The 26,922-nt window shown below is 34.7% G+C and overlaps 1 protein-coding gene across 2 annotated transcripts in view; it reads left to right on the top strand.

Moving 5' to 3' along the window:
* MAN2A1 (mannosidase alpha class 2A member 1) overlaps positions 1-26,922 on the top strand; it is a 189,210-nt gene that overhangs the window by 58,431 nt on the left and 103,857 nt on the right. For both annotated transcript variants that reach the window (XM_002806611.6, XM_035291114.3), the window contains 4 exons: positions 7,445-7,572; positions 17,773-17,946; positions 20,596-20,782; positions 24,721-24,898. In XM_002806611.6, coding sequence (XP_002806657.2) covers positions 7,445-7,572; positions 17,773-17,946; positions 20,596-20,782; positions 24,721-24,898 — 667 coding nt within the window. The remainder of the gene's footprint in view (positions 1-7,444; positions 7,573-17,772; positions 17,947-20,595; positions 20,783-24,720; positions 24,899-26,922) is intronic.

Below are 26,922 nucleotides of genomic sequence, written 5' to 3'. Positions count from 1 at the left end.
GGTATAATGTTAAGTAAATTGAGTTGGTTAAAAACCCTGCCTACCATAACCCTTTGTACACATATCAAAGTAGTAAGTGAGTTTTTAAGTTTCATTTAAATTTTATTCTTTAACTTTTTTCACATTTTCCAACCTATTTTGAATGAGTATTTTATAAATGAAGTATTGTTTACTATACAGTGAAAGATTTAAAGTATATCCCCCTACTTATTAAAACCTGGCAGATATTATTAATTGAACCATATGAGAAATTTATTTTTATTTCTATTTTATTTAGTTAATTTATTTTAGAGACAGGGTCTTTGTCACTCAGGCTGGAGTGCAGTGGTGCTGTCATAGCTCATGCAGCCTCAAACTCCTGGGCTCAAGTGATAACTCCACCTCAGCCTCCTGAGTAGCTAGGACTACAGGTGCATGCCACCATGCCTGGCTAATTTTTTTATTTTTATTTTTTTTGTAGTAATAGTATGTTATCCAGGCTGGTCCTCAAACTCCTGGCCTGAGGTGATCTTCCTACCTTGGTCTCCCAAAGCACAGGAATTATAGGTGTGAGCCACTGCACCTGTTCCCAAGAAATAGTTTTAAATAAAATTTCATAACTATCTTTAAGCTATTTTGAGACAGAGCTTAACTCTGTTGCCCAGGCTGGAGTGCAGTGTTTCAATTTTGGCTCACTGCCACTTCTTCCTCCCAGGTTCAGGCAATTGCCTCAGCCTCTTAAGTAGCTGGGATTACAGGCATGTGCCACCACACCCAGCTACTTTTTGTATTTTTTGTGAAGATAAGGTTTTACCTTGTTGGCCATGCTAGTCTGGAACTCCTGACTTCAAGTGATCTGCCAGCCTCTACTTCCAAAAGTGCTAGGATTACAGATGTGAGCCACCATGTCTGGCCTGTTTTCTTAGTTTTCAGTGCTTAGGAGACATAGGATATAGCATTTATAGTTGAGAAAAAAATTGGTTTAATTTACTTTTAATATATGCAAAGGGTACACAATGAAAAGTAAGGTACTCAGCCACTCCTGTCTCCTTGTTATTTTGCTCTTTTCACAGGCAGTAACTACCATGACCAGGCCCTTGTTTATTTTATAGATGTATGGGAAAACATATGTACATGTACATAAAAGCATAGGCATATATGTTATACAAATAATAGCATGCCATGTACATTGTGCTGTTTTTTTATTAAGTGGGTCTATTTTTTTAATTGTGGTAATTAAGCATAACATGTAATTTACTATTTTAAAAATTTTAAAGTGGACAATTCAGTAGCATTACAACATTTACATGGTTGTGCAGCTGTTACCGCCATCCATTTCTAGAACTTCAGCATCACCCCAAATGCACACTTTGCACCCACTGAATAGTAGTTTCCGTTCCTCTTTCTCTTGGGCTCCTGGCAACCACCGTTCTGTTTCCTGTCTCTACAAATTTGACTATTCTGTTAGGTGCATTATATATATGTAGAATCATATATTATTTGTCCTTTGTGACTGCCTTACTTCATTTAGAATAGTATCTTGAAGGTTCATTCATGTTGTGGCATGTATCAGAATTTCTTTCTTTTTTAACTCCACATGATATTCCCCTGTGTGTATTGAAAGTAGTGACAAAAACTGCAATTACTTTTACAGCAACCTAATATATACCACAGCTTGTTTATCCAGTCATCATTTGATGGACATTTTGGTGGTTTCTACATTTTGGCCACCATGAATAATGTTGCTATATGAATAATATGGGTGTGCAGATATCTGCCCAGTTCCCTTCTTTCCATCCCCAGAAATGGGACTGCTGAATCATATAGTAATTCTTTAATTAATTTATTTTTTTTAGGAATCACCATGCTGTTTTCCACACTACTGTACCATTTTGCATCCCACCAGCAATGCACAGATTTCCAATTTCCTCACATCCTTATCAACACTTACTTGCTTTTTTATTATTTTAAATAATAGGCACCCCTAATGGGTGTCATACCAGTGCTTTTTTTTTTTTTTTTTTTGTCTCCAAGACAGAGTCTTGCTCTGTTGCCTACGGAATGCAGTGGCACGATCTTGGCTCATTGCAACCTCCACCTTCCGAGTTTAAGCAGTTTTCCTGCCTCAGCCAGAATTACAGACACGCGCCACCACACCCAGCTAATTTTTTGTATTTTTAGTAGAGACGGGTTTCACCGTGTCAGCCAGGATGGTCTCCGTCTCCTGACCTCGTGGTTTGCCTGCCTCAGCCTCCCAAAGTGCTGGGATTACAGGGCATGAGCCACTGCGCCTGGCCATACCAGTGCTTTTTAAACATATGTCTTGAAGAATCTTTGAGTAAATTCTGTCATATGAATGGGACTTTTAAATTTAACTACTCCCAATTTTGTTTTTGGTTTCTTGCTAATGTATTTAGTGTGTCTTTTTGTCTTTGGTGTATATAATGCTTTTATTTTTAAATACTTTTAAATATTTTCTGACTTATTTGCAGTGAGCATGGATAAAAGTACATATGTATTTTACAGTTTGATAGTTATTGCCAGCAATATGTGAGACTACCTATGTCTGTGCCCTTGACATCACAGTATATACTATACAACTTCTTGATCTTTGTAATTTAATAGGTGAAAAGTGCCATCTTAATGAGGTTTTAACTTGTATTTCATTATGAGTGAGATTAAATTTCTCTTCATTTTATGAGCCAGTTATTTCTGAAATGTCTGCATTGTATTCTTTGTCCATTTTTTGTTTTTTGCATTATTGGTACTCATTTCTTACAATTTTATACTAATAGGAGCACTCAGTATTAAATGATGAACAGAACAGATGTGATTCCTGACCTCAGGGTACTTACAGTCTATTAGAATAGAAAGATAGTAAACATAGAAATATGCAGTTAAATTTTGTTATAAATGTTATGGAAGAAAAGTTTTAGATTTTCTGAAAAATAGCAGTTTAGGTGGGATATGGGTGGGATGTGATGGCCAGTGACAGCCATAGTCAGCCAGTAAGAACCAGTGAGGCAAATACTTGAAGAGAAAACATTCCAGGCAGATAGACAGCATGGACAGCTAACTGAAAGAAGGGGATCTGGCTAGATTGCAATGAGGAAGAAATGATGAGAGAGGACTAATTTACCCTCTGCTCCTCATATACCAAATTTGTATAGATATGTATCAACAATGTTCAAAACCATACAGTGAGTTTCCCCAATCCTTATATGCGGGCTTTAAAACAAATCTTTTTCTCTGAATACTAGGTATTTTCCATGAAAGGAATATGAATCAGAGAATCTGATTAGCAGAATATCTTTAGGGTATAAATTGATTTGCTGGGGGCTTCTCTCTTTTTTAATTTTCCATTTAAATTTTTTAAAATTTAAGAATGGAACACGGTATGTCATCTTGTATTATTTCTCATTTCCCGAGTTGTGTGATTAGAAATTCAACTGGTTTTCTCATGTGAAATTAATTTGTGATTCTTTGAAGCTTGCTAAATGATGCATTGTTTGCTACTAAGTTGTCTGTGACAATTTCCCCATTAAGGAGAAAAGCTCTTTGAGTGTGTCCTTCTGTGTGTGACCAAATTCCAAATTCCAGTGATTCTATATAGGGGAAAGAGTGACACTCAGAGAAAATGATTTGCAGCTTGTTGTGCTTTGCAGTAAATTTTGCATTTTGGGTAGAGTGAGGAGCAACAGATATGCTCAGTTTAGTTTTGTTCAGTAATTTTCTTAAGCTTTCTACAACAAAGTTCTCATCATTGAAATAGAAACATGGTAGTATTTTAATGTCTTTTACCATTAGTTACAAGTCAGCTCAGTGTAAAAGTGAAATACAAGTATTGTTAATTTTGAAAATTAGTTCCTGGTTTCCTAGTTTCTGAATTTGTTAGATAAATTTATTCCTTTGTTTCCCTGACTTATCCACTATCCATTCAAATTGGTCTTTAGATTTCATGTTTGTTAGGAAGTATCATGAAGCGTACATGTAAAAAAGTTTGTCAGACATCAGAGAAAATGTCTTGGTAGAAACTAAGCAATATACCCTATGGTGTGGGTACTTTTTTTTTTTTTATTTTGTAATTTTGTATTCCCCTGCCTGTCAGACAAATAGTTCAGTTGATACCTGTTGAACACTATGAATGGAAATACTTCGAAGTGCCTGTATTCATTCTAAGTAAATTTTTCTATAGATATAAGTATTTATCATTACTTTTTAAAAATTGTTAGTCTTGAATATACAGCTACAGTCTGTCTTCATTCTGTCTTTATCATCACTAACAGTAGTGGCACTTGTATGGTACTTTTTTGTAGGTTTGCATAACGTTTATGTTATTGCTTGTGAATATTTTTTTAAAGTAAGTATTTCCAGACATATGGTTTCTGTAAGACTTTTAGTCCTAGGTTTTATAGTTATCACTAAATGATTATGATTATTGCTATGCTTCTCAGTAATTAGGTTGACAATTTTCTTTGTTTTTTTTGTGGACTAGTACTTTTTTCTCTTTCACTCATTATATGCTTCCTTAAGTGCTTATCATATATGCTGTAGAATTCAGGGCAAATTTGTGTCCTTCTGACTTTTTTGGGTTTTGTTGTTGTTAATGTCAAGTGTTTTTGCTTAACACCACAAATATTTTATATCAAATCAAACCTTCCTGCCTTTAAGAATCTTCTGGGTTATTATGTTTTTCCATTCTTGTGGATGGGTTAGAGGGTAATACCCTCAGAAAAACAGGCAGTTCAATGAAATAGGAGTACTCACTAACCTGATTGTTCTATCAGGTATCATAGTATTATAATATGCTTCATATTAAAAATAATGTTGTCTCTTTTCTTCCATGGGATGTTTTGTTCTATCTGATAAGAGAGACTATGCTAAGAAAAACTGAAATCTATGTACTTTCTGGTCTACTATTATGACATTATTTGTATATGATATGATATATATGCCTATTTTTGACCTACTCATGTAATTTTTCTTAAAAAACCTGTATGAGCATACTATTTTAAAATATGAATCCCTTGACTTCCATGACATAATATCTTAGCTTTTTCTTATGAGCTGGTTTTAAGTCATTCTGATTGAGTCTTAAAAAGAAAAACCGTAACACATTCTTCCCCGACTAACTCGATGGCATTTTTTATTTTATTTATATATTTTTAATTAATATAAATATTTGTACATATTTATGGAGCATATGTGATATTTTGTTACATGCATGGAATGTGTAACAATCAAGTCAGGGTTGGGGTATCCATCACCATAGGTATTGATCATTTCTAAGTGTTGGGAACATTTACAGTCCTCTCTTTCAGCTGTTTTGAAATATACAGTACATTGTTGTTAACTATAGTCATCCTACTCTGTTGTTTATCTAACTTATGTTTGTACCCATTAACCAACCTCTCCTAACTCTTCTCTTCCATCCCTACCCTAAGCCACATACTCCTCCTAGCCTCTGGTATCTATCATTCTACTCTCTACTTCTGTGAGATGAGCATTTTTTAACTCCCATCTATGAGTGAGAACATAGGATATTTGTTTTCCTGTGCCTGGTTTATTTCACTTAATAGAATGACCTCCAGTTTCATTCATGATGCTACAAATGACATGATTTCATACATTTTTATGACCAAATAGTATTCCATTAGATATATTACCACAATTTCTTTTTCCATTCATCTAAATCAACACTTAGGTTGATTCCATATCTTTGCGGTTGTGAATAGTGCTGCAATAAACGTGGGAGTACAGGTTTCCCTTTGATATACTGATTTTTTTCCTTGGGATAAACTCCCAGTAGTGGGATGGCTGGATCATGTAGCCTTGAATTTAGTTGTCTTCTTAAAGAAGTGCAGTTTTTAGAAATTTCCAGCTTCTTCATTGTAGGTTCTTGATTTGGGCCTTTGAGAATCTCAAGTTTGATTGGATAATGGGTTTCTGTAGATATGCTAATGAGTCATTGTATTCATTTCTTTAATTTTTGCAAGCAATTTATTATTCAATTTTTTAAGAAATTATGTCCATTATCCACTCTGTTATTGGTTGTATGATTATACATATGTTTGAGTAAATCACATGGTGTATTAATGTTGTGGCTTCTATCATATGCTTTGTAGGAAGCTATTTATTCATCCTCTGTGCCCCTGATCTGCTTCAACTAAATTTGTCTTGAGAGTTGGCTGTTAGCTGTAGGCATCCAGTGATATATGTCCTTTTTAAAACTGCTTTGCTTCTTTCTGAAATGTTACCCCATTGTTCAAACCATCTTGTTGCAAGCTGGTAAATCTGTGGCACTTAAGATAGGCTTACATTCTTTTTTTTTCTTTTATTTTCTTTTTCCTTTTCCTTTCCTTTTCTTTTTTTTTTTGGCACAGTGTCTTATTCTGTCCCCCAGGCTGGAGTGTAGTGGCCTGCCTAATCTTGGCTTACTGCAGCCTCAGACTCCCAAGCTCAAGCAATCCTCCCACCTCAGCCTACCAAGTAGCTGGGACTATAGGCATGCACCACCACACCTGGCTAGCTTTTTAATTTTATTTTGTAAATAAGAAATCTTCCTATGTTGCCCAGGCTGGTCTAGAACTCCTGACCTCAAGCAATCCTCCTGCCTTGACTTCCCAGAGTACTTAAATACCGGGCTGAGCTACTGTTCTATAACTTGTTTAAATTCTTGACTTTTATGCCTGCTTGGGCACTATTTCAAATTTTTAGTTGTTTATGATTTTTTTTCTCTTCTCAGGGGAAAGTATCTTCTCAAAACAATTTTATTAGGGCTGGGGATCTTGTTACCTGGTATAGTATTATGGGAAAGAAATACCCAATAAACAAATAATGATGCTGTTAGAGCCTTTCACTCAATAATGAAAAATAAACTATATAGCCCGTATTTCAACTGAATCTGGAGCAAAGTACTTTATGATGTTATCTGTATTCCCAGAGTCATGTGGTATTGACTAGCTTTAACCTTTTAAAATTTTTAGGATAGTTTGCATGATTAACTTACAGGTGTCAGAAGGACTAAAGTAAATATTGCTTTTTGATAAAGGTATATTGAAATAAATATTTTGCTTAAAATGACAGCCCTCCAATAAACACTCATCAAGCATATACTGTGTATAAAACAATTTGCTAGGTGCTCTGCAAGATTCAGAAATAAACCAGATGTGGCTTTTGACATTAAGAATCTTTGAGGCTATATGGGAGTTTATACTCTTGTGAAGGAACCTCCAAAATGACCTGCATGGCTTTTCCTACAGAAGGGCAGGGGTCACCTGAGACACTAGGTGCTATCATCAGGGTCTCGAGGTTGAAATCACTCACTGGTTTAAAAAAAAAATTAACAACTAGTATACATACTGGTTATATTTAAAGGCTGTTCTTAAGGTTTATGCTTGTTTAGTTTTTTTATTTGAACTTTTCTTATATTTATTAATGTAGACTCTTGTTATTTTCTCTTTAGTTTAATAGAAAATGGTCAGTTTGAAATTGTGACAGGTGGCTGGGTTATGCCTGATGAAGCTACTTCACATTATTTTGCCATAATTGATCAACTAATTGAAGGACATCAGTGGCTGGAAAATAATATAGGTATGTATTGATATATTTCTTCTTTATTTGGGCTGTTTTAGACAGTTAATTTTGGGGAATGTGAAGTGAGGCTCTGTTTTTTTCCCAATAACTATTTTCCCCATTACTTATTATCATTGATAAATTATCCTTCATTAATTTATGATATTTCTTAGATCATAAAGTGAGTTACAGAGATTTATTATAGTCACTTTTAGGTTCATCTACCATGTTTAATATATTTATTTTACCTATATTTATATTAGTTTTGGGATTTTAATTACATCTTAATACTTGATCCCAAGAGGCAAAAACCTAATATGGTAGCTAAATTTTTTTTCAACCAAAAAAGGAAAGAAAGTTAGTCACTGGGTGTTCCAGAGATATGGTAGCTTCAGGTATGTCTGCATCCACGGATCCAGGGGACTCAAATTATGTTGTCTGGGCACTGTATCTTTGGGCTCTGCTTGTTTTGCTGGCTTTCTCTACATGGAGAGTAAGATGACTCTAGGCAGCTGAGACTCATTTTCCCAACCTAGCAACCAGAAGGAGTTTTCCTTAATACTTCATCTGGTTGGCCCAGCTTGAGTCAGTTGCTTATGTTTGAGCCAGTTACTGTGCGGTATAAGAGTTCAAATCACTGAGGACTAGTCATTTTGGTGAAAGTGGTTTTGGGGTAAAGGTAATTGTGGAGGGCAGGGTCAGCTGCAACTAAAAAGGGTGAGACTGGGTCCTTGATATGAATGGCCCCATGGAGTGGGTCCAGTTCAACAGAAGAATTCTGTTGCTATAAGAAATGGGGAAAAAGATGCTAGACTGATAGAATCAGAGGTCTACTGTAAAAACTTGGTACTAATAGAAAACTATCTGATATTTAATATTTGTATTTTGTAACCTGGTATATAAATCTTTTCAAATATTTTATATCTCAGTATAATAATGTTTTTTATGTAAGTATATGCATTTTTATTGAAGTTATTTTTAGATATTTCATTATTATAAAAATTGTCTCTTAGGGATAAAATTCTTCCCATTCCTATTAACTTTTTCTTTACTTTTTGAGATAATTTCAAATTTAAAGAAATGTGTAAGAATACTGCTAAATACTCTCATAAATTCTTCACCCAGATTTACCAGTTGTTAACATTTTGACACATTTTCTTAATTTTTTTCTCTTTCCATGTTGATGTAGTGGTGCTCATATTTATTATTATCAGAACCATTTGGAAGTGTGTGCTTCCATGATATCTTCCATGATGTCTGTTCTTGCAGATATCATGCCTATGTAGAAAAGAATTAGCAGGTCTGAAACTGCTATCCTTCGAAAGATCTTGCTTGCAAGACTGGCCCTTGGCTAGTGTCTGGGAACATGGATTTTCTAACCAATAAGAGTGGCTATTTTTAAACTGTTGTTACTAACAATATAGTTTGTGCTAAATTATTGCTTTCCTTCTGGGAGTCTGAAATCTTAGTACGTGCTGAACAGAGGGTGCCTACATGACCAGCCCCCAACACTGGACACTGAGTCTTTAATGAGTTTCCTTGGTCAATAGTATTTCACACATATTGTCACAGTTAGGTGCTGGAGGATTTAAACACATCCTGTATGACTCCACAGGGAAAGGACGCTTAGAAGCTTGCACCTGGTTTCCTCTGGACTTGCTCTGTGTGCCTTTTCCTTTCTCAGATTTTTTTTTTTCATTTCACTGTAATAAATTATAGGTATGAATAGGACAATATGTTGAGACTTGCCATTTTTCCTTAACAAATCACTGAACCTGGAGGTGGTCTTAGGGACCCTCTGTACGTAATGCCCTTTTTCTTAAATACTTGATGTGTTAAGCCAAGAATATTCACTTTATAAACCTCAGTTATGGATTTTTTTTATGTTTATTTTTTATTGAAATATAATTTACATGTAGTGGAATATATAAATCCTAAATGTCGAGGTCAGTGAGTTTTAACAAGTGTACATACCCATTTAATCTATACATTAATTACCCGAGAAAGGTCTCTCATTCCTCATCTTTCCCCCTGCAGCCAATTGCTCTTTGATGTCTGTCATTGTGGATGAATTTTGTTTGAAGAAGAACTTATTAATATGTGAACTCACATAATATTCTTTTGGATCTTTTTTCTTTTGCTCAGTGTAATTTTTTTCTTACAATTTATTGAGATTTATTACACATAAATTTACAGATTTGTGCAGCCATCACCACAGTCTATTTTGAGAACTTTTTTCACCATCCTCCAAAGAAACCTTATGCCCAGGAATAGTCACTCCACTTTCTATATTCACCCTTCTCTGCCCCAGTCCCAGGCTGTCACTAGTCCTTCTGTATATATGGATTAGACTGTTCTGGACATTTCACATTGATGGAAGCATGTAATGTATGGCCTTTGGTGACTAGATTCTTGGCATAATGTTTTCAAGGCTCATGTATTATGGCATATATCAGTGCTTCATCCCAATATTCTTTTGTATGGATATACCACATTTGTTTATCCTTTATTCAGTAGATGGACACTTAGGTTGTATCTTCTTCTTGGCTACTATGAATAATGCTGCTATACACATTTGTTTAAACGTTTTTTGTGAATCTACCTTTCTTCCTAGTAATAGAATTGCTGGGTTATATGATAAAAATGTTTAGCATTTTGAGGAACTGTCAAACTTTTTCAAAAGAGTAGTATCATTCTACCTTCCCACCAGCAGTGAATGAGGTTTCTACTTTCTCCATGTCTTCACCAACATTTGTTACTGTCTGTCTTTTTTATTGTAGTCATTCTAGTATATGTGAAGTGGTAATTTCATTGTGATTTTGATTTGCATTTTCCTAAAGACTAGTAGTCCTAAGAATCTTTTCATGTGTATATTGGCTACTTATATATCTTTTAAGGAGAAGTGTCTATTCTAATTATTTTCCTGTTTTTCAATAGAGTATTTGTCTTTTTATTATTGACTTATAAGAGTTTTTAAAAATATATTCTGGGTAAAAGTCCTTTGTCAGATAATGATTTACAAATTTATTTTTTCATTCTGTGGGTTTTTTTCACTTTCTTGAAGATGCCTTTTGATACACAGTTTTAATTTTGAGGAAGTTTTCCTTCTGTTGCTTTCGCTTTTTATGCCATATAAGAAACTGCTGTTTAATTCCAAATTATGAAGATCTACTCCTATTTTTAAAAGAGTTTTATGGTTTTGGCTCTTACATTTACATCAGTGATCTATTTTGAGTTCTTATTTGTGTATGATGTGAGGTAGAGTTTCATATTTATTCCTTTGCGTGTTGATACCCAGTTATCCCAATGCCACTTGTTGAAAAGATGATACTTTCTTTACTGAATTGTCCTGGCACAATTCAGTTAACCATAATTGTGAGGGTTTATTCCTGGACTCTCAATTCTGTTTCCTTGGCTTACATCTTTATGCCATTATCATACTGATTACTATAGCTTGTAGTAAGCTTGACATTGGGAAGTCTGAGTTTTCCAGCTTTGTTCTTTTTTTAAACTTCTTTTTTTCCATGTGAATTTTAGGCTGGTTTATCAATTTCTGTGAAAATCTCTTGCTAGGATTTGGGTAGTGGTTGTATTAAATCTATAGATCAATCTGGGGGACTATTGCCACCTTAACAATGTCACATCTTCTGATATATCAACATGGGATGGCTTTCTGTAAGTAGATTGTCTTTAATTTCTTTCAGCAGTGTTTCATAGCTTTTAGTGTGAAGTCCTATGCTTTTTTTTGTTGTTGTTAAATTTGTTCCTAGGCATTTTGTTTGTTTTTCTGCCATTATAAATGGTATTTTTTTTTTTTTCCTCCATTGCCCAGGCTGGAGTGTAGTGGCTGGATCTCAGTTCACTGCAATTTCTGCCTCCTAGGTTCAAGCAATTCTCCTGTCTCAGCCTCCAGAGTAGCTGGAACTACAGGCATATGCCACCATGCCTGGCTAATTTTTTGTATTTTTAGTAGAGATAGGGGTTTCACCATGTTAGCCAGGATAGTCTTGATCTCCAGACCTCGTGATCTGCTGGCCTTAGCCTCCCAAAGTGCTGAAGTGCTGGGATTACAGGCGTGAGCCACTGTGTCTGGCTGGGATTGTTTTCTTAATTTTATTTAGAATTATCCATTGCTAGTATATAGAAATAAAGGATTTTTTGTATAGTGTATATCCTGTCTCCATCGTGAAGTTTTTGAAATTCGCTCTTGTTGTATATGTTGGTAGGTAATTCATTTCCTTTTATTACTGGGTAGTATCCCATTGTCCACTTTCCTGTTGAACATTTGGGTTGCTTTCAGTTTTGAGCTATGGTGAATCATACTGTAATAAACATTTGTGCACAGGTCTTTTTGTGGGCCTATGTCTTCATTTTCTTGGAATGAAATATTTACTAGGATTAGAATTGCTAGGCTATAGGATAAGTATATGTTGCAGCTTATTTTAACTTTGAAAGAGTTTTCCAAAGTGGTTTTGCTATTTTATATTCCACCAGCAATGAATTAGAATTCTGGTTTGTCAGGCCAGGCCTGGTGGCTCAAGCCTGTAATCCCAGCACTTTGGGAGGCCGAGGCGGGTGGATCACGAAGTCAAGAGATCGAGATCATCCTGGTCAACATGGTGAAACCCCGTCTCTACTAAAAATACAAAAAATTAGCTGGGCATGGTGGCATGTGCCTGTAATCCCAGCTAATCAGGAGGCTGAGGCAGGAGAATTGCCTGAACCCAGGAGGCGGAGGTTGCGGTGAGCCAAGATCGCGCCATTGCACTCCAGCCTGGGTAACGAGCGAAACTCTTTCTCCAAAAAAAAAAAAAACACAAAAAAAAGAATTCTGGTTGGTCTACATTTTTGGCAATGTTTGTGTTGTGAGTCTTTTTTCTTAGAACCATTCTGGTGGGTACACAGTGATATAGGCCTTTTCTGCATTTATTGAGATAATCATGTGGTTTTTCTCATTGGTTCTGTTTATGTGATGGATTATATTTATTGATTTCCATATATTGAATCAGCCATGCATCCCAGGGATGTAGCTGACTTGATCATGGTGGATAAGCTTTTTGATGTGTTGCTGGATTCAGTTTGCCAGTATTTTATTGAGGATTTTTGCATTGATGTTCATCAGGGATATTGGCCTGAAATTTTCTTTTTTTGTTGTGTCTCTGCCAGGTTTTGTTATGGGGATGATGCTGGCCTCATAAAATGAGTTAGGGAGGATTCTCTCTTTTTTTTTTTTTGGTTCAGAATTGTTCAGAAGGAATGGTACCAGCTCCTCTCTGTGCCTCTGATAGAATTTGGCTGTGAATCGTCTGATCCTGGACTTTTTTTTGGTTGGTAGGCTATTAATTACTGCTTCAATTTCAGAACTTGTTATTGCTCTGTTCAGGAATTCAACTTCTTCCTGGTTTAGTCTTGGGAGGGTGTATGTGTCCAGGAATGTATCTGTTTCTTCTAAATTTTCTGGTTTATTTGCATAGAGGTGTTTGTAGTATTCTCTGATGGTAGTTTGTAATTCTGTGGGATCAGTGGTGATATCCCATTTATCATTTTTTATTGTGTCTATTTGATTCTTTTCTCTTTATTAGTCTGGCTAACCTTTTTAAAAATTTACAGATGTTCTTTGTATGTTCTGAATATGAACACTTTGTCATATATATGTTCCATGAATATTTCCTTCCAGTTTGTGGTTACTAATTTGTTTTTAGTGGTATTTCTTTCATTTCTTTTAATCATTTAATTCCAATATATAAGAAATTTTTTCATATGCATTTGTATATGTGTGCTCTAAAAGTGTATAAATCCTAACTGTATCTTTTTCTTATAAATATTTTATATAATTTCTTATAGTTTTAAGTATGTAATAAAATCTTAAAATGATATTATCTTTTTTAGTACTTATAGCAGTTAGATATATGTCTGTTTAATATTTTATTGCATAGCTAAAATCTCCTATAGTAATGACAGTGGGTAATGGTCTTTCCTGTTCCAGATTTTTAATGGGAATTGTTTAGCTGTTTATACTAACTATTATATTATGTAGTATTTTTATGGTAGATGCTATTTACAGTGTTTAGAAATTATTTTTCTTTTTAGTAGTTTTCAGTTAGCAGTAAGTAGTTAATGTTACTGGATTTCTTATAGTCATCTATCAATACTATATGGTTTTTCTTATTTTTCTGGGGATGTGACAATAATTTCTTAAGTTAAATAGTTTTAGACTTCCTGGAATAAATCCTTTTTGGTCTTATGCTAAGATCCTAGGCTTAGAGGGGTCTATTATTGGAGGTAGATTTTTTTGATAATGCTAAAAATTTCTCCAGAGTTATTAATATAATTAATTTACATCTAAAATGTAAATTAAATTATTTTTATCAGAAACCCAGTCTTATCAACATTTTAATTACTTGGAATATAAAATAAGAATTGTATATAGTAGTCTTTGTTTTAAACAGTATTTTATTAAATAATATGCAGTCAATGTAGGAAAATAGGAAAAAAATACTAGCAGAAAGTAAGGAGAAATCCTTCTTCATCATTTAGAGCTACCTGTTTTGTGATATATAACATTATAACATCCTGGGCTTTTTCATATGTATATTTAAACACAATAAATTTTTTCCACAACAATGGGATAGTATTTTTTAAAAAAATTTGTTAGGGATGGTAAAGTGTTTAAAACTATCTTCTCTTCAATGTTTTTATCTGTCTTCTTTACAGCTTTCTGTAGGGCATTTTTATTTGACTATTGGTCTATGTTATTTATTTTTTAAAGAGCAGCTTAAAAATTTTTAAGATAAAAGGTATTTTGTGTTTCTTCATATGACCTTATCTTTATTTTCTTCCTACTTTGCTTTTTTTGTCCTTTATTTGTTTCTTTTCCTCTCAAGGAGTTGGTAAGGGGTACATGTGCACACAGAAATACACTTTGGCTCATTTGTTCTTTTTCTGCAAAGTGAAGGTGAGTGGCAGCAAGACCTCTTATAAGAGAGCATACCCATCAGTCTTATTTATTCTGCAGAGTCAGCATAGGCAAACTGATGAAATGGAGTTGCAGCTCATTTCTGCATTCCAGGCGGAGGACAATGGCAGTGTGGCAGGGTCAGTCTGAGAGTGTATGTTCCTCCTACCCCAAGCTGCCCTGGAGAAGATCAGTGCTGGCCCTTGATGTGGATCAGGTGTTGTGCTTATGGCTCTTAGCATGTGATAAGAGGTATCTCACACTTCACTCTTTCCTCCATCCCAAATAGTGAACAGTTATAGCAACACTTATAACATCATAAAACTCTTCAGTTTTAGATCTATAACTGTCAAAAACACAATGTGAACAAATTCAACTTAAAAATTGAATTAGCTTTATTGAACAATTCATGAACAGGGCAACATCACATCCAAAAAATATATATTCTGATGAGCTAAGCAGAGAAGATTGGCTTTATAGGCAGAAAAAGGCTGCAAAAGCAGGAATAGGGAACAAAAAGTAGGTTGCTTATTTCAAAGTTACTTCCCTTACAGGGTTAAAACAGAGGAGACTTCCTTATCATGCTGGCTCAAGTAGACCAGTCCCATAGATCAGATTGCTGCGAATCTCCTGATTTTTATTGTTGTTTTTGAACTGTTACATATTCAAGTTCAGTTTGATTATGTGGCACCTTAGCACAAGAGACTGAATTCTGGTTTGATGTGGTCTTTTGGGGGGTAGTGCAGGAGCTCAGCCCAATACAGTGGCTTCCCATAAATTTTATTTAAGACAGACCTCTGTGAATTTAATTGGGAGGTTTTTGAGCATCAAAATGAGCCTCACTACATGTTCCATAAGGCTGAGAAAAGCCAGGTTCAGGGAGATTTTCCTCTGGCCCAGTTACTGTCTTTTTAAAGATAATGAACATATCTGAGGATATGACATTTCTTTGTATTGTAGCTTTGGCTGCATCTTATCAATTAGTGTTCTTGGTTTTGTTTTCTAAAGAATTTAGAACATGTTAATTTGGAGACTATTTTTACATTTGATTATGGGATGCATTTTTAGTTGTTGTTTAATCTTTGGCTATTAATGTATGTTTTTAACTTTATTATGAAAATTTGACCATTATAACTTTTGAGCTGGAAAATTGGTGTGTGTATGTTTGTGAATACACATACAGATACCTATATTTTTATATTTCTATATTAAAAACCATAAGTTAGTGCTGATATCTCCTGTTGTAATGCAGTATTATAACTGGGTAACAGGAGCAGGGCTGCGGGGGTGTCCCAAAGATGCTCACTGTTCCCCAATCGGGTATGTTTTCCCAGGTCCTTGGGCCTCACCCAAGAATGGGGAGAGGGACCTGGTGGCACGGTGAGCTTGTTCAAGTAAGTATTGAACCCAGAGAGTTTGGCAGAAAGCAGTTTATTAGGCAGAGAGAGAGAGAGAGTGAGAGAGAAAGATAGAGAGAGAGAGTGAGAGAGAGAGAGAGAGAGGAGAGAGAGGAGAGAGAACTCCCATGGTGTCCTAGGAGAGGATCCAGAGATGGAGTCCATACAGGTAAGGGAGTAGGGGGGATTTTAACTGTGGAGTTACTCCTGCCCTATTCAAGTTCTGATCCAGTGAGAGGAGCTTTTCCAAAGTTCTCTGGAGTGATTGATCTTTGACTCTGATATTGGATTAGTTGCCTGGCTCTTAATCAAAGCCTCCACCCTTGGTGGGCTTTCTAAGCAAAGGAAGCTCACTTGGGCTTTCTACCCGACCCATGCATGGGAATGTTAGACAAGAAACTCTAGGTTTCCAGATGGGGAGGTGGATGGAGGCATGGTGCTGGGAAGTTCTTGCTTTTGAAACTACGCCCCTTGTGGACCTGGGAAGAGAAGTTACTGAGTCCCTCAGTATCATAGGGTACATTCCAGTCTTCCACATTACATTTCCACATTTGTAGTTATTTGTCTTAGAGTGAAAATCTTGGCTCCTTTGTTCTTATTTGTTCAGTTTTAGAATACATGAAAGTTAGCTTCAGAATTGTTAAACCCATACTACCACAAAAACAAAAAATACTAAATAGAGTTCAGTATTTCTTTATAATTTTTGGATGTAAATTATATATGTGAAACGCACAAATCTTATGTGGTCAATTCTTTTAGTTTTGACATATGCTCTTTTTGAGTTTTGGCTATATAGTCTTGCCCTCTTTAGATCCGGACTTTTCCTTATTGTCCTTTACTGGCTTCCCATCTCTGTGTTCTTCTCTAGTATTGTTTACAGGGTTCTGTTTGCTGTCTTGTTTGCTACTTTGTGTTATAGTTATTTCAGTGACCACCTTTGCAACTAGAGTCAAGATCTAGATTAACTCATTTTTGTAACCCTGGGTTTCATCACCTTAGGTAAGGTATTTAAAAGGTGTCTGAATGGAAAAAAAAAGCACACAGCAATATACTTATGTCAGTTTATAAGTTGCAAGTAGACACTTTGAGAATCCCAAATAATTAAAACATCAGATTTTTTTAATGCTAGATGAGTACTCTTATTAATTCTAACCTTTACCTTTATTTTTATTTCTATTTTTTTTTTAACATTTTATCCTCTGTGAAATTGAGACACAGCTTTAGTCAGTAGTCGTATTATTGATGTGAGCCAGCTATGAGAAATCACTGGCTCCTTTCTACATAGAGTGAAAGCACCAGCATCATAATGTCTTAAGATTTAATGAAATATGGTATATTTATTTTGGCCAGTTCTGACACTGTATCATAAGAGGAATTAGGGCTTTTGTAAGATGTAAAAGACAGACTAAAAAATCCATAGTGTTGGGGTTGGGAAATATAAGTTGGAATGAGTTATCTTACTTTTCTTTATCATGTACCAGTGAGTTCCAGGGTTATCCAGCTTCACAGATCACAGGACTGTGAGATCTTTGCAGGAAGGGTCCTCGTCCTGTTTGTTCTTTACCTCTAGTTAATGACTGTGGCTTTATAATAGGTAAAAGATGGTAATGGCTGAAAAATGACAGTGTTTATTTAAACTGTTAATGATTAATTTCATGAGTATTCCCTGCCTGGGTGGATAGGCAGTGGCAGAATCCTCCCTTCATGACATCTTGCTGGGATTACTTTGCAGAAGATAATGCTGGGTAGGTCCTTGGTCTGATATCTCTAGGAGACTGTACAACTTCGATGAGTCTCAATGTATTGTAACTTATTTTTATTTCATTTATTAATTTAAAAAATAACACTTATCATCTTTATCCACAGGAGTGAAGCCCAGATCTGGTTGGGCTATTGATCCGTTTGGACATTCACCAACAATGGCTTATCTTCTAAACCGTGCTGGACTTTCTCACATGCTTATCCAGAGAGTTCATTATGCCATTAAAAAACACTTTGCACTGCATAAAACACTGGAGTTTTTTTGGAGACAGAATTGGGGTATGTAAGATTTGATGAAAGTTGATCCCACTTGACCTAGATACAATTTCACAAGGGTTATGAACTCATGTCACTGTGGGTTTTGTTCAGTCAGTCTTGAAAAATCAGTTTATGTAAAGATACTCACTCTCATGATTATTTTTTCCATGTACTTGTATCAAGATTCTTTTCATAATCCCAATATTTATAGAGCATAGGAGAATCTTTTTATGACTGAAGAAAGTAGATAAGTATAAGAAGTTAGTATTTTACCAATAATGCTTTCACTTGCTTCTGTTTTAGAAAACACATGTTTTATCACAAAGTTGAACATGCATTAGAACTGATATCCAGTCATACATCTTATATTCAGCCAGTTCCTTTGTTCTCTCTCTTGTCTCTACATCTTATAACAATTGCCTTTGAAAGCCTTAATCCTGTTCTCCTAAAACAGCCATAATACCACAATATCACCTGTTTTCACATTGTGTTCTGTGGGCACCTAGGCATTCTAAGGACATACTTCTGCAGCTCTTTATTAAGAGAGAGATGAGTTCTAGGCCTCTTGGGAGGCCTTTACTTTTCTCAACCCCCATCTAATTCAGACCACCTATTTTCTGTTTATTTATCTAGCCCTTCTTATGGGCCATGTATTATGCTACCTCTGTTTTATATCCTTTCCCATTTAATCTTTTTAATATAATTCCTTTTTTATGGTAAAGAAATGGAGGCTTAGATATGTGAAGCTATTTGCCAAACGTCATACAGGTTGTAGATAGAGAGCAGAGATTTGAATCTAGTTCTGTGTAGTTCCTGAAGCCCAGGGTCCTAACCTTTGTCACTGTTTTCTTGACTTCATCTGAAAGAAATACTTTGTTTATAAAACAGTGCTGGGAAATTACTGCATTACATTATACTTGTTTTCCTGTGTAATGTAGACCCCTTAAGTGTTTCAGAAAAATCATTTGTAAATCTAGACAGTAACTTTCTTATATGTACTACTGTTTTTTTCAGTAAGGAAAGCAATGAGCTATACAGTTTTTTAATTCTAGAAAATTAAACCTGTAGGGAGAACAAGAACTTGTAAGGGACTGCATTCTGTGTAGTTTGATCAGTTGTTAAGGAGCACATTAATGTGAAAAACAGGAACTGTTAATTTGAAGAAGCCCTGCACAAACAATTGCCCATAAATATCAGTTAGTAAGAAATTATTGAGTATTTTTTATATTTAAATATTTTGCTAGGAAGAAGTAATCCCTGCTTATAGGGAAATTCCAGTCTAATTTGATAAAATACAGATACAGCCATATGTAGCAGATAAAATTAAGTATGTAAATTTGCTGCAAAAGAGTAGAGCATAAGAAGAGTTAGTACAGTATATAGTATGTCCTTATCCATACAAGAGAAGAGTTTTAGGACTTGCGACAACCTTTTGTGATGACTATATGCTCATAGTGAGCATCAGTGACTGGCATCTACAGTGTCACAGTTGTGAATGTGATTCAGTGAAACAACTGACAGCACTGAAATACATAGATTTTAATAGTTTTAAATTGGGAAAACAACGGGTAATTATTTTAACTAATTGGATAAAACTGGATTATTTTAGGACTTAATAAATTTGAATATATTGCTTTTTAAAAAATGTTTTTGAATTAAGTTGAGCTTGTTCATGTGTTCCAGTTCTTAATGAAGCAGTTATTTTCACTTCTTAAAGATGTAAAATTTTTATGTTTTTCTGTTATAAAAGCAATACATACTCATTGCTGAAAATTGGAAATCCATACATAAATAAAGGGTGGGGAGTGATTTGAAAGCACAGGATCATATTCACAAAGATAACTTTTAACTACTAGTTAAGTCCTCCAGTCTTACTTGTTGGTAGGCTTCTGACCTCTCCAGGCCAGTGGTATCAACATGTGACAGCATTGTGGTTTTAATTAAAAATAATTCTACATCAGGAATCAGTGCTCATTTTCCATATCTTCTTTGTTTGTTTTGTTTTTATTTTTGTTTTGCTTTATGAAAATTACCTTTTCTTTTCCTGTGCTTCTTTCTTGGTGAAAAGTCCCATTGACTGACTCTTTCTTGGTAAACATGGGGTGAGACTCTCAACTCTCCTGGGTTGCACGTCTTCTGCTCACCACAAGAGGAAATTCTCTCCAAGAAGGAATTTCTCCAATGTTTTTGTAAATCTATGCCCCACACTTCTTCCTTTGTTCTTCCAGTTCCCTTTTTTACTCTCTTCTCACCCAGCCTCTGCAGCTAATATCATGGTCTCTCTCATTGAACCCTGTTACCTGAAGTGGGAACAGATACGGCAGGAACTGGCAGCCAGGGATGGACATGGTTTTGGATGAGCCAGTTGTAACTTTTACTACTGCTCAGTTTGTATCCCTCCAGGTCAGCTGGCGCTGGTTCATGGTGGGGCTTTTCTGTCTCTGCTATGCTTAGATAGAAGAGGTAGATAGAGACTGAGATGTGTGAGTATCTTCCTTCAGACAGGTGGTCAATAAATGCCACTGGGGTATGCCTACTGAAGTTAAAGGGGCTGCTGATTTAGGATAGAGCTAAATCAGCATTACTTTGTGTAAAGTAATGGCATTTTGAATATTTTTTGGGAAAACAAATTTTATAAATGCAGGTTTGTGTGTTGGCTCTTTATTTTAGATGTGGGATCTGTCACAGATATTTTATGCCACATGATGCCCTTCTACAGCTATGACATCCCTCACACTTGTGGACCTGATCCTAAAATATGCTGCCAGTTTGATTTTAAACGGCTTCCTGGAGGCAGATTTGGTTGTCCCTGGGGAGTCCCCCCAGAAACAATACATCCTGGAAATATCCAAAGCAGGTATGAAATGCATATTTCATAAGACAGCATCTTGAATAAAGTAGCCACTCAGCTTCTAGTTGCAGAAGGGTTGAACAAATGGGCTTCAGTAGCCAGCATTATCCTTATTTGAGGTATTCATTCAAACCAGATCTAAAGCAACTTAAAAATGCCAGAGCCTTGACTATGCCTGTTATGTGTTGCAGTTTAATGGAAAGTGAACAATATAAGATCAATATATAATGGATAACCTATAATACACTATTACTACCATTTCCTTTGCCCTCATTATAAAAGCCTTCTACTGCGTTTGATTGATTTCATATACTTTGTTGATAATAAAGCTTTTGGTCCCTATTGTACAAATTGGTAAGAAAAGCAACTCAACTGCAAAACACATTTATTGAAATGGAACACATAAAGAGTATAATTATCTGTTCTCTTAATAACAATTTCAATAATAGTGAATGCTTCCAAGCTCTGGTGAATGCACATCTTTGCATCATTCTGATGTTTTGACTTACAGTAAACTTTAATTAGGAATATTTATACTTAAATACATTTAAATAAAAATCAAAGGAATAAATCATTTCTTTAGAAGAAAATTGTGCTAATGATGGAAGCGTCTCATTAAACCAACTTACGTGTAGTTTCTAATATTGGTACTTTTAAAGTTTAATTTCTTCTCTTAAAAATTAGTAGTGTATTAAAATAAAACATTATGGTATAATATGAAAACACTAAACTCTGCTAGGAAAATAATATAGCCCACTAAATAAATTAAATAATTTTTTTCACTATTAAATCAGTTTATTTTAAAAAGAAAACTTACTTAATGTATGTGAGGAAGAAGGTGAAATGAGATCTTTTTACCTTCAGGGAGTCCTTAGAATCACAAAGATATTTCAGTATAAGCCTCTCACTGTGGCAGACATGAAGGTGTTTTAGCATGGCAGCCTTCTTAAAGCCATGGAGCCCTTCTATCAAAATCTGACTTTAATCGTTATTTAGAAAAACTGCCCAAGGTTAGGGATTGACTTGGTTTCATTTTCTTGGTTCCTACAACCATGAAAATGAATGAGGAATTAATGAGCAACCTGCTTTCTAGCTAGGGTTGGGCTAAGTAGGCATAAGAGAGTAAGCCAGTGTATTGTGTGGTGGAAGGTGTAGTAAAAAGGAAGGGGTGAGTGGGGGCACCCTGGCCTGTCTAGTTGGGCAAATAGCTGTTTATATTTACAGGTATTTATACTACTCTCTGCTCAGGTGAACACGGTTAGGGAAGTTCTTAAAAGTTAACCAGATGTTTCGGCTGGGGAGTCCCAGTGCCTTCCTAGGTATTGTGAGCTCTTTGTTCTGTCTTTCTTGGGGTATTATGCCCCCCAATATATGCCTGAGGTGTATTATCTAGGAAAAGAAGGCTTTTTGTATAATCCTTTTGCTACATCATCTAACCTTTGAACAATTGCCCCTCAGGGTGATACCTTGTGCTCAGTTAGTTCCAGTGATTTCCAGGCACCTGGAGGCATACTGTTGAATGAGTCTATATATTATTTAGAGATTTTTTTTTTCTTTTTAAACTTCTCAACAAGTCTTGAAATGTTAACTCTACTGGTTACTTCAGATCCATATATTACCTTCTTTTTGACCTGATCATGAATTGACATCAAACACAGACATTCCAGCTCACTGGCACCTTTCAAGCTCCCTACTTTTTTTGAGACAGGTTCTCTTTCTGTCACCCAGGCTGAGGTACAATGGCACCACAGCTCACTGCAGCCTTCATCGCACAGGCTCACGCAGTTCTCCCGCCTTAGCCCCCTGAGTAGCTGGGAGCACAGGTACATGCCATCATGCTCAACTAATTTTTTAAAAACATTCTGTAGAGACAAGGTCTCCCTATGTTGCCCAGGTCTTAAACTCCTGGGGTCAAATGATCCTCCCGCCTTGCACTCCTAAAGTGCTGGGATTGCAGATACGAACCACCATGCCCAGCCCTGTTCTACTTTTTAATGTTCCAAAGAAAATGAAATTTAACCATAATGTATGGATGGCATCTTTTGGTAAGTCCAGCTCAGCAGGTTGTTCTTTGCAAGTAAAGATATATCATTCTTTGTCAAGTTCATTTTTGGTTAAGTACTATATACTTTAAGTTGGCTTTTTCCATTGACTGTCAGATGATTTGATGTTTCAGGGATTTTCTTTTTTTTGGTTACAGTTAAGTTGAAGTTTGTTACATGGTAAAATAAATCAGGAGCAAATTGTATCTGTATGTCTTCAAATGTGATATTGGGTCAGTTGGTTCACTTTATATTTAGTGAGTGAGTTCTTCATTACAGGCTGGTTACTTGGCTTTCCCAGTGTTGATGCTTTCTGGACAGGCTTGAGACTTAGGATAGATGTGAAGTGTAAAAAAAGCATGCCATTAATGTATGTGATTTCTCTTCTCTAAAAATGCTTTACACATATATATATATACAAGATAGTGTATATCTAATAGTAAACGCTTTTTCATGCTGGCTACCTAGGAAATCTAGTTGGAGCTCAATTGTATATTGTATCTATGATTTATGTAGCGAATATTTTTACCCTTTTTTTTGGGTAGTCTTCTTTCTGTGTGGTTAATCTCATTGTTTATGTGTTTTTTATTGTAAGTAGCCTAAAAGTGTTTTGGTAAATGTAGAATGTTAGTAAATTACAAGTAAAGATAATGTGCTGAATGCTAATCTCAGAAAACTAAGAGCATTATATGTTATGTAAAGACACTATGATTATATTTTACTCACCGAGGTATTACATTATTGTTAAAATTTTATATTTGCAAAGCAATTTCAGATATTATAAATGTCAAAAAGAACCATGAGATTTAAATTTAGTTAAATGTTTATAATATTTATAAAATGTATCCATCATTGATATTCTTTCATAAGTTTTTATATTGTGAATGTGAATTTACTTTTGGATTATTCTTGAAGTAAAAGTTAAAATACTAATTAAAAAGAACTTGTCATTTAATCACTAATTTCTTAAGCGTTGTCTTTGTAACATTGTGAACTGCTCTGGGTTCATCAGCTTGTATAATTTGATTTTCACAAGCCCTTTCTCTTAGTTTGTATTCTCAGACTTTCTTAAATGATGCCTTAATTCAATGATTTCCCAAGGATATTCTGCAGAATACTATCATAGGTTATGAGACATAAAAGCTATTCCATCAAGCTGTTGCTTAGAACTCAGAGAGGTAGAAACCAAAATAGTTAATTCAATTCCTAATCCTTACCTGATGAACAGTATTGAAAAGGACACTGTGGCAAATACTGAGATTATTGATGGCAGGTGTTAAAAGTGTGCTGAATTTTTTTCTTTGGAAGAGGAAATATGGCTCTATAAAATGTTATGGATTAACATTTATTCCCTTTTGGTTTTGTTCACAGTATACTTTTTTCTGTGTTTAATCAGATAATTTTAGATTAGATTAGAGAAAGGAATTTTAAGACAAAGCAAACTTCAAAGTCTGTATATGTAGGAAATCCTTATTGTCTTACTTGTCTAAATTATTTTAACACATGTGCTATCTGGTATTCAGTCCCTGTGGCTAGGCTTTAGGAAGTCATTGGTGCCTACGTAATTATATGCCAAGTTGTTATGTGACCATATTTCTCCAAAGATAATCCATTGGAGACTTATGAGTTTTTCCTACTGATAAGAACTTATGAATATTTTTAAAGGATAACGAAAATTAGTATGATAGTTTTAAAGTCTGTCTTTACATTATACTAATCTTGCAGATAGATAAAAAGTACAATAATTTATTTTATTATACTTTTGAATTTAGTTATTTCCTTTTTAGTCAGTTGCCACATTCACCTTTTCTTAATCGAATTTGAATTTAGTTATTTCCTTTTTAGTCAGTTGCCACATTCACCTTTTCTTAATCGAATTCATACTTTCTGTTTTCTTTGTAGGGCTCGGATGCTGCTAGATCAGTACCGAAAGAAGTCAAAGCTTTTTCGTACCAAAGTTCTCCTGGCTCCACTAGGAGATGATTTCCGCTACTGTGAATACACAGAATGGGATTTACAGTTTAAGAATTATCAGCAGCTTTTTGATTATATGAATTCTCAGTCCAAGTTTAAAGTTAAGGTAATGAGAAGATATTTATGATTCCATATTTGAAGTTGAGCCTTTATTATTAAATTAGATTATAACAGAAATCCTTAGTTTCTTTGTCCTGTAGCACAGTGCTTTAATTCTTATGTAAAAGTATAATCCATTAGGAAGAAAATTATTATATGCTGTAGTTCCATATCTCAAGTTGTACCTTTCCTACCACTCCTTGCGGGTTTCAAGAGGAATTTACTTTTATGTGATTGAGAATATGTACCTACTAAGTTGTGATATTTAGTCTTCCGGGATGTCCTGGGTTTTTTTTGTTTGTTTGTTTTTTTGTTTTTAACCAACATTGAAAGTCTATTGTTTCTCTCTGCAGTTGCATCCATGTAATTTAGTAGCATGACTGGCAGCTGCAGATGAACATGTCATGAATTTTACAAACAAATGTCCTATGTCCAGGGAATAAATACACTAGCATTTTTTTTTAAGTAAGAAGACTTCTAAAATTAATAATTTGCCTGTGGTTCTTACTCTTTTTTTTTCTCATGGAAAATTTCAAATGTACTATAAAGTTCTGAAAATAGCAAAAATTGTCCCCCTTCTCCCCATATCCATGGCTCAGCTACAACATTCTTCAGCTCAAGACCACTCATTTCAGCTGTTTCCCACTGCTGTCTCACTCTTCCCCACAAATTTTGTGTAGTTTCATCTATAAATATTTCAGTGTGTATCTCTAAATTATAAAGATTCTGTTTAAAAATATAACCATAATACCATTATCACATCTAAAAAAATTAATAATTTCATAATATATATCTGGGCAGATTCAAATTTTCCTGATCTCATAAAAAACGATTCTTTAAACACATGATTTGTTTGAGTCAAAATTCAAATAAGAATGCTATATTGTATTTGATCAATAAGTCTTTTAATTACAAAATTGATTTATTGATACATAATTATATATATTTATGGGACACATGAATTTTGATACATGCAAAGAATGTATAATGATCAAATCAGGGTATTTAGGATATCTACCACCTCAAATTTTGTCCTTTCTTTGTGTTGGGAAAATAGTATACTAAAGTCTTCTTTTGTTTTAAATGTGTCTTAGAGACTCTATGTAAGAAAATTAATTATTCAGCATGTTTGTTATTCCACATATTGACCTGTAAAAGTGGAAGATCTGTGAAAATACTATAGAAGGGAAGTGATATTACTGTGTAGGAAATTTGAAAGTTAATGGGGAATCATAGTTTGTATAGTAAGAATTCAAATTTATTAAATAAACCTAAGCAATATCAAATAGATAAATAAACCTAATAAAATATCAAGTTTATTCAGGATCATTGCAGCTGAGGTTTTGTTAGATTATGAACTTGGAGCCTAGGGGTATGTTTAAATTATGCTTGTGTTTTCCTCAGAGATGATGCTCATACATGAATGCATGTTCAGAGGAGGGGGTATATAGATGAGTATCTTATCATAGAAGCATCTCATTTCCTGTCCGACAGAAAAATTAGATCCAGATTTTAGTATTTTACCTATTTCCTCCTTTGTTTGCCTACTAGAACAGTTTTTTAAAAGTAATTTTAAAAATTGAAGTGCCACATATATAGAAGAAGTGGACAAACCATAGGTGTACATAGAATTTTACAAGTTTAAAAGACTCCATGTTACTAGCATTAAGATTAAGGCTTTGAACTTTTATTATCTCTCAGATCTCCTTCCAGTCATCACCAACTGCTACAAAAGTAACCACTACTTTCATGTCTGTCTCCATGATTAGTGTTGCCTGTTCTTGAATTTTATATGATGGGAACTACACGCATGTACTTTGTGTCTGGCTTTTTAATTACACGTTATGTTTGCAAGATTCATTCATCCTGTTGGATGTAGCAGTAGTTCATTCCTTTTTAGTGCTGTATAGTATCTCTAGTATTCATTTATTAATGAATACACCACAGTTTATTTATTGTATTGTTATTGGGTATTTGGGATTGTTACCAGTTTCTATTACAAATAAGTCTGCTTTGAATATTTTGTACATA

The sequence above is a fragment of the Callithrix jacchus genome, chromosome 2, assembly GCF_049354715.1.
Source record: "Callithrix jacchus isolate 240 chromosome 2, calJac240_pri, whole genome shotgun sequence".
Classification (NCBI taxonomy): domain Eukaryota; kingdom Metazoa; phylum Chordata; class Mammalia; order Primates; family Cebidae; genus Callithrix; species Callithrix jacchus.
The sequence above is the reverse complement of the archived record's forward strand: the minus strand, read 5'-3'. Positions and strand labels throughout refer to the sequence as shown.